This window comes from Oryx dammah, unplaced genomic scaffold (genome assembly GCF_014754425.2).
Source record: "Oryx dammah isolate SB20612 unplaced genomic scaffold, SCBI_Odam_1.1 HiC_scaffold_27, whole genome shotgun sequence".
Classification (NCBI taxonomy): domain Eukaryota; kingdom Metazoa; phylum Chordata; class Mammalia; order Artiodactyla; family Bovidae; genus Oryx; species Oryx dammah.
Genome location: NW_024070211.1, coordinates 1,316,634 through 1,325,398, shown reverse-complemented (window position 1 = coordinate 1,325,398; position 8,765 = coordinate 1,316,634). Strand labels below are relative to the sequence as shown.

General features: G+C 55.8%; 1 protein-coding gene across 1 annotated transcript; it reads right to left on the bottom strand.

Annotated features, from left to right (window-relative positions):
- Positions 1-4,148: 4,148 nt before the first annotated feature.
- Positions 4,149-8,003, bottom strand: ACTL8 (actin like 8). The gene is made up of 2 exons (XM_040229408.1): positions 7,656-8,003; positions 4,149-5,366 (listed from the first exon to the last, which is right to left on the bottom strand). Exons 1-2 carry the CDS (start codon positions 8,001-8,003, stop codon positions 4,617-4,619), a joined length of 1,098 nt encoding a protein of 365 aa, XP_040085342.1. The 3' UTR covers positions 4,149-4,616.
- Between the last annotated feature and the right edge of the window lie 762 nt (positions 8,004-8,765).

Genomic DNA, 8,765 nt, shown 5'->3' with positions numbered 1-8,765 from the left:
TTCCCCAGTTGCCAAGACCCTGCCTCCCACTTCCCTGCACCTGGCTGCCCTGGCAGGCAGCCCCAGATCCCTCGTGAAGGATAAGCTTCCCCCAGCTCTGAGCAGCTGCCAGACCATGCCCAAGCCGGCAGGCATCTCCTGGGCACCATTCGCTGCCCTTTCAGGCCTGGCCTGCCAGCAGTTCCACGTTAGGTTGATGGCCCTGCACAGCCCCACGGAGGTGCTATTTTTAATTTAATTGGAGAGTCGGAGGAGAGAGATGGTACCCAGCAAGGGAATTTTAAAAGCTTTCGGGGTGGGGGGAGGGGAGAGAAAGCAAAGAAAAGTTCGTAATTATACACCAGGCAGCCAGATTTGATGCTTGAACAGAAAGGTTAAATGTTACATTCAGAATAAAGTGAGAAAAAGAGTTCTGATGACAGCTGCCCAGAGCTACACAAGGAATAAAAAATACCCCTTGCCCAGCTCTTCTCTAGCAACCTCTTTTCTCTCATACTCATTTCTGTGTCTTCCCCCTTCTGCCAAGAGTACACAAATAAACCGGTTTGGAGTACAAAGATTATTGCTTGCTATGTCAACACCTTGATTTCAATTCAAAAGCAGCTTTCACTCAAGCCTGGAAAAATCACACACCTTCATCTCTCAGGTCAAGGGATCCAACAAAGCCCAGAAAATTGGGAAAGTAGTCTGAAACTGTGGGTAACGACGTGGACCCTAGTATGGACCGACACAGCTTCAAATCCCTCTTCTGCCGAGGGGCACGTGCTGAAGTTGGTGCCATCGGCTGGAGGACACTTTCCTATAGAGATAAATGGCACTCTCTTTTCAACCTACCTTTTCCTGTAGGAACTGTGGGTGTGATACCAGGAGCTGCTGCAGCCATTTTGTGATTATAAGGCAACAGACTCTAAGTGGAAGAGTCCTTGACTATATAGATATGCCACTGTTCCACTGGACTGCCTACTTGCTGAGACCCCCCAAAAAAATCCCAATATGTTTTAGCCATTTTTAGTCTAGTTTTCCTTCAGGAATGCTGCATCCATTCCTAACTGGCAATTCATTACTAGCTTGAGCATGTCTGTGAACTCGAGCAGGTGCTTAGAATCTCTGAAGTTCAGTGGGGTCAAATATCACTTATTTCATTCACAGTGTGTATGCAAGGATTAAATGCAATTCCCTTTGTAAAGCACTCACCACAATGCCTGACAAGCCATAGTGGCTGCTGTTGCTATTAATACTCCTGATTAATAAGAGAGAAATGTCCACTTACAAAGGTAATATATTTCAATGCACTTTCTCGTTTTCAATGTGACTTCTCACCCTTTGTTTTGGTTCATCCTCAACCCCAAACCTTGGAGAGGAGGACCTTTTACTCCCACTGTTCACCTGGTTGACTCAGAGAAGATGCAGAAACCCAGGACAGCTTCATTACGAGCAGGGCCAGCCTCCTGCCCAAGTCTGACTCCAAGTCCATGGGGCATTTGAGGCCCCACTGCTGCCTCTGGGAGCCACTGATGGCTAAGGTTCAGGGCTAAGGATGCGGATGAGAGAATACAGTCCATGTGTTGAAGATGAGGTGAGTTTGACTCTGGTCTCCAAATTCCTCCTCCTGTTCCTGGAACTCTTGAAGAGTCCCGTGGACAGCAAAGAGACCGAACCAGTCAATCCTAAAGGAAATCAACCCTGAATACCCACTGGAAGGACTAATGCTGAAGCTGAAGCTCCAATACTTTGGCAGCCTAATTCACTGAACTCACTGGAAAAGACCCTGATGCTGGGAAAGATTGAAGGCGGGAGGAGAAGGGGATGACAGAGGATGAGATGGTTGGATGGCATCACCGACTCAATGGACATGAGTTTGAGCAAGCTCCTGGAGATAGTGAAGGACAGAGAAGCCTGATGCGCTGCAGTCCGTGGGGTCACCAAGAGTTGAACACGACTGAGCGACTGAAGAACAAATTCCTGGAACATCAGGTTCCCTGGCTGTCAGTCCTCCACCCACTATGCCTTTGGTTCCCTAATGTTAAGAGGCAGATGGGAACAAAGCATTAGAGAACCAGTCTCCCTCCAGAAGCAGCCATACAACAGAGTGGCTAAGAGCCAGGCCTGACTTGAACCCCACTTCTCCTGTTTACAAGGGGGAATATTGCTTTTTGTTGCTGCTTTTCAGGCGCTCAGTCATGTCCAACTCTTTGCAGCCCCACGGACTGCAGCACGCCAGGCTTCCCTGTCCTTCACTATCTCCCAGAGTTTGCTCAAGCTCGTGTCCATTGAGTTGGTGATGCCATCCAACCATCTCGTCCTCTGTCATCCCCTTCTCCTCCTGCCTTCAATCTTAAATAAACAGTAAGCTAGGACTCCTTTCTCTGTATTACTGGAGTAAGCAAAAAGCTGCTGTAACCATCCCCAGATCTCGGTGGCTAAACAGAGCGGATTCCTCGTGCCCCAGTGCCGTGCGGGTTGGTGGGCTTGGCATGGAGACTCTCGTCACTCATTTAGCCTCTGTCCCCCTGCAGCTCTTCCCCTCCCCTATCAGAGCCACGGCATCCCGAGGGCTCAAAGAGCAATTTTAAGGACCAGGCACACACCGGACTGGCCAGAACCTATGTGTGGTCACGCAGCCCTAGCTACAAGGATGCCTGGTAGGGTGACCTCACAGCATGCTGAGGGAGGGGGCACAGTCACCCACAGTCCCCAGAAACCTCCAGCTCCGTCCACCCCATTGAAAACAGGCATCCTGCCACACTCCAGATCACGTGACCTCACAATATTTAATTCGCCTCATTCATCAGCCCCTGAAATAGACTTCCCGACAGATACCCCTCATTTTCCTGCGCTTCACTTCAGAATGCTTCACAAATAACTGCTTTTTTTTTAAACAAACTGAAGGTTTGTGGCAACCCTGCCTTGAGCAAGTCTAGGGGGGCCATTTTCCCAACAGTGTTCGCTCACTTGCGGCCACAGCCTGGCGATTCTCACAGCCTTTCAGGCTTTTTCATCATTTTATCGTCATATCTGTAATGGTGGTGTGTGGCCAGTGATCTCTGATGTTACTAGCACAGTCTGGTGAGGGCTCAGGTAAGACCACGTTTTAGCAACAAAGCGTGTTTTTTCGCTGTGTCAGTTCTCAGCTGTGGCACGTGGCACCTTCCTGTGTCGGGCAGATCTCTGTGGCAGCGTGTAGGCTCAGGAGGCGTGCCACGTGGGCTCTCTAGCCATGGCGTGTGGGCTTAGCAGCCCCGAGGAACGTGGGATCTTACTTTCCTGACCAGGGATCGAACCCACATCCCCTGCATTGTAAGGTGGACTCTAACCACTGGACCACTAGGGAAGTCCCAGCAATAAAGCATTTTTAAACTGTGGATGTAATGACCCTGCCCTGAGCAGCCTGCAGGGTGAACACGACTTGTGCACGCACTGTTGCTGCCGCTGAGCGGCTCAGCCGCGTCCGACTCTATGCAGCCTCACAGGCTGCAGCCACCAGGCTCCTCCGTCCACGGGGTTCTCCAGGCAAGAATGCTGGAGTGGGTTGCCAAGACCTTCTCCAGGGAACCTTCGCGACCCAGGGATTGAACTCGGGTCTCCTCTATTGCCGGTAGATTCTTTACCATCTGAGCCACCAGGGGAGGCCTTTTATACGCAGTGAGAAACTGAAACATTCAGAGGGCTGTACTGCGACATTCGCTTTCTCAGAGCGAGCTGGAAGCAAGCCCTCAGCACCCCAGGCCTGCCTGTACCTGTCACGTGCCCCTGCAGGAGACGCCAACCTCCTGGAACCAGAAACCTCACGCGTCTTCTCACCGTGAAGCCCACAGTGCCCAGCAGAATACCAGGCACGTGGCAGGCTCCCCAGTGTTGACTGAACAGACATTAGACTAACAGGGACACCACTCCGCGGAGCACCGGACATCCGCAAGGAGCGGGGAGGGCGCGGCCGTCAGAGAAGGGCGCACCACGCCCTCCCCCACTGGGCTCCGGGGGAGCCACCACTCACAGGTCCCTGAAGCCCCCGTAGGCGGCCCAGGCCCCACCCTGGCACTCACGTGCTCACACTCCCTGCATCTCCCCAAAGGGACTGCCCACCCTGCCCCATCCATGAACACAGAAGGCAGCACTTCCAAACAAGTTATTTATTTGCATAAGGAAAACAAGACCTCGGCCAGGGGCCCCAGGGCAGGAAGGGTGCGCCAGGCTTCCTGCACCAAGCCCCACTCACCTGGAAGGAGGGGGGAGGTCTACAGACTTCAACTCTCCCATCCCCACCCACCCTATCCCCTACTCAAAAATAATTCTCCCTTGCCCCCGTTAAAACCTACTCAATCAAAAGAATGGGACCACCCAAGAGAAATGCCAGGAAAAAACAAGCAACTGTTAAGCGTGGAGATGGCAGCTGGCCGCTCCATCCCGGTGACAGACTAGCCCCCCCAAAGGGTTACCCTGTCCTCCCTCGGGGTGAATCCCAGGCTTAAAACAAGATAAAACCCTAGAGCCTAAAACAGTCTCCCATGACCTTTGAATTCCAAAGCCAGCTAACCCCACCCCGGCCCAGCCTGTCGCCGGGATGAGCCCCCCGCGGCCTTCTGAGGGGAGCTGGGCCACAGGAGCAGGCCAGCTGGCTACATCCTGAAGCTCTCATCATACTCCTCCTTTGTTAGCCACTCGGACTTGTATGTCGACAGGTGAGCCACCACGGACGCGCCCAGCCAGACGCTAAAATGCCTGTTGGAGCCCGCAAACACGGAAGCCTTGGTGGGGGAGAAATGGCTCTCGAGCAGCTGGGAGAGACGCGTGGTGAAGCCAGGGTAGAGGGTGTTGCCCCCACAGGGCACCACGTGGGAGGTGAGCAGTGGGCGCAGGCTGGCCTCGCAGGCCTCGATGGACTCCATGGTGGCCTGGGAGAGGCTGGGCCCCTGCAGGTCGAACACCTGGGGGCTGAAGAACATCTCGGGGGCCAGCCGCTGCATGGAGGTCAGCTCCACCGTGGTGCCGTCCGGCAGGTGGTAGCTGTTGCTTTCGTCGGCGCCGCTCGGCAGGCCCTGAGAGAAGCCCAGCTCCTCCCCCAGGCTCTGTGGCACGTAGCACTTGCGCATCTGGATGCTGGTCACCGTGTCCAGCTGGAACAGGTTGTGGCGATCGTGATCTTCCTTGAAGAGGCTCCTGAAGAGGTAGGCCGAGAGGTCCTGGCCCGCGAACTCCAGCGTCTTCGTCCCGGGCCGCAGCGGGCGGCCCAGGTGGAAGGGCTGCACGCGGGTCAGGCCACAGCCTGAGTCCACCACCACGCCCGTCAGCAGGCCGGACGAGTACAGCGACATCTCCAGCTGGTCGGCCAGAAGCACAGACGGCACATCCAGCAACTCGAACATGATCTGCAGGGGGGAGCAGAAAGACGCTCAGCACGTCCCCCTGGGCCGTGCCGGCAGAGTGCTCACCCTGGGGAGACTCGGGAAGGGTCCTGGAGGGTCAGAAAGAGCCAGGCTGGCCCTCGGGAGCTGCTTGACGATGGCCTTTCAGAAGACCGTTCTGGCGGAGGGGCGGGGAGAGCCTCAGCGTGCGCGCGCAGGCGCTGAGACGCCTGGCTGTGTGAGCAGCGAGGCGCAAGCGGGGCGGGTCCGGGGCAGGAGCTGCAGCCAGAGCTGTTTCAGCTGTTTCCCACTTCTTGAGCTTCTGGCCGTGCTGGTCTCTGCCACAGGCTTGCCTCTGGCTGCAGTGATTGGGCTGCACGCCAGCTGCACGGTGCCTCTCACTGTGGCGGCCTCTCTGCTCGGGGGCTCGGGCTCCGTGGGTGCGGCTCCCGGGCTCCAGAGCAGAGGCTCAGGAGCTGCGGGTCACGGGCTTGGCTGCTCCGCGACACGTGGGGCCTTCCTGGACCAGAGATCGAGCCTGGGTCTCCTGCATTGGCAGGTGGATTCTTCACCACTGAGCCAGCAGGGAAGCCCCTGAACCATTTTTTTATAAGACAGAAGTGACAGGGGAAGAAAGCCACGCTGCACACAGACCACTGCCTCCTGAAAGGCGGGGCAGCAGGAAGGGAAGGCAGGGGGTGGGGCGGGGGAGACACACTTGCCTCCTGACACGTGAAGCCCGTTTTTTAAGACAAACACTTTCCAAACACCAAGACAAAGCTGGAATTCTGATCTTTAGAGCTTGGCAAGTCCCCCGGCTGATTTTTCCCCTGCCTGTCACCCCCACAGTCTTTACAGAGCACCCCACCCCCTCCTCCCCAACCGCCCAGCCCAGGCTGCGTCCCCAGGGCTCTGACACCACAGATGCAGAAAGGCTCCAACGGCCCAGCTCTGTAGCCCCCGGGAGCCTCTGGCCACCTAGCCGCCTTTGCAGGCCCGCAGGCCCACCTTCTCCCCTCAGTGGGAGGGAGCTCCGTCCATTCCTACGTTCAGAATATTGCCCTTTACCATCCACTCCCCATACAGAAGCCAAGGTCCTCTTTTTCAAATAAAAATCAAATGCGAACCCCTCGCCCCACTTAAAGCTCTCCAGGAGCTCCATATTCACTCAGAGCAGAGGCTGGCAAACATTTTCTATAAATGGTTCAGGGTGTCAGATGTAGCAAATAAAAATACAAGATACCCAATTAAATCTGAACTTTAGACGGACAACAAATAATGTTTCACTGTATCCTAGGACTTGCCTGGTGGCACAGACGGTAGAGCGTCTGCCTGCAACATAGGAGACGGGGTTCGATCCCTGGGTCAGGAAGACCCTCTGGGGAAGGAAATGGCAGCCCACTCCAGTACTCTTGCCTGGAGAATCCCATGGATGGAGGAGCCTGGTAGGGGTCGCAAAGACTTGGACATAAGTGAGCGACTTCACTTCACTTCACTGTATATCCTATACAGTATTTGATACACTGAAACATTATTTGCTGTGATGGGAAATTCCAATCTACCGTGTATTTTATCTAGCAGACCCACAATGGTAAGTACTCTTCAGGCTTCACGAGCCACGGTCTCTTTCCAACTACTCAGTTCTGGGCTGCAGGGTAACAGCAGCCGTAGGTGATGTGTAAATGAGTGGGCATGGGTACGTTTCAATAAATCTTTATTTGTAAAGACAGATGGTAAGCCACACTTGACCAACTGGCTGTAGCTTGCCAACCTTTGATTTAGAGTAAAATCCAACCACATCCCACAGCCTACCAGACCTAAGAGATCCAGCCCCTGGCTCCCTGTTACCACCCTCCCTAGTTTGCTGGGCTCCAGCCTCCCAGAGAAGGCCTCCCTAATCACCATCTTCCAAGGGGCTCCCCTTCTTACCCTCAGTCAGTTTCACCCCATTGCATTTTGGTTTTAGAATTGATTACTCCCTGCAATTTTTGTTAAGTTGCTCACCATCAAGCATTCCTCCAGCACATAAGCTCTTTGAAGACCAGAAGGTACTCTGTGAACATTTAGGGAGCCCATGAGTGCCCGGAGCCCCTCCGCACAGCAGCCTGTTCACCGAGTGCTGGCCTGCTGCCTCCTGCCCCAGGGGGCCTCTCCGTGAGGCCCCCTCGCCTAACACGAGTGCTGGGCACACACGTGGGGCACAGTCGGTATTCACAGCGCGAATGCTTCAGATGGCGGAGCTCCCATGCCCACGCGGGTCTGAGCACAGTGTCAGGCCCGCTCCCTGGAGGGGCAGCCCAGAGAAGACCTTACCTCCAGGGTCTTCTGGCGATCCACGGGCCCCTTGAGGGGACTCTCTGTGACGATCACAGGGAATTCTCCGTGCTCCATCCGGTGCTTCTCCAGGATGAACGACCAGATGTGCTCCACACCCTCCCAGTTGATGACACGGCCCCGCTGCACGGGGTAGCTGAAGGTGTCGGGTCGGCCAATGTCGATGCCGAGACTCACGCGCCGCCGAGCGTAGCTGGGGCCCGGGTTCTCCCGGCAGGGGATGTAGTTCACGACACTAGGCAAGACCAGCTGCGGCTCATTCCAGCCCGACAAGCCAGCCTTCAGAAAGGCAGAGCCGTGGTCGATGACGATGGTCCTCGCAGACATGGCGGAGGCGGGGGCGGTCTGCTCACGGGCTCCGCAGGCGAGTCTGGCCACCTGCGAGGCAGAGGACAGGGGCGATGATGAGCCACTCCAGGCCGCCACTGGCTTCACCCCACAGTCGAACCGCAGGCTCCCCTGAATTCATCTGCTCCCCTTTCCGGGCCTTTGAACAAGCCGCAACCCACACCTGGAAGGTTCTTCCCAAACTCCCATTCTATAAAGTCCACCTCCCAGGTCCCACCCGGACGTCCAGCCGATCCACTTGCCCCCACTTCCCAGCAAGCTTCTCCTCTTGCACTGGGCACACCTGTGCACACCACCTGAGCACACCTGTGCACACCACCTGGGCACCTGTCCACACCTGTGCACACCACCTGGGCACACCTGTGCACACCACCTGGGCACACCTGTCCACACCACCTGGGCACACCTGTCCACACCACCTGGGCACTCCTGCCCCCAGAGGCCCTCTCACAGTCTGCAGACTCCTAAGAAGCTTGTCACATTTGGTGGACTTTGGCTGCCTGACTGAGGACACGTGGAAGACGAAGCTTCAGCTGCGGGGGCCACCGCCCTCGATGATAACAGTGAGAGCACAGGCGCAGCGACGGGAATGACGACGACTATGACACCACGGTGACCACCTCTGCAGCAGACACCTGCTGCCCATCTAGTGCCGCGAGGCTGGACTTGAGGCTGAGTGAGGCGAAGCAGTCACGTGTGTCCATCAGAAACGCTCCAATGCAGCAATTCCACAGGGTCTGA

Excerpts from the sequence above, each read along its gene's own strand:
- ACTL8 (XM_040229408.1), bottom strand. The coding sequence starts at position 8,003 with ATGTCTGCGAGGACCATCGTCATCGACCACGGCTCTGCCTTTCTGAAG. Across the intron at positions 5,367-7,655 it reads ATCGCCAGAAGACCCTGGAG|ATCATGTTCGAGTTGCTGGA; the intron begins GTAAGGTCTTCT and ends TCCCCCCTGCAG.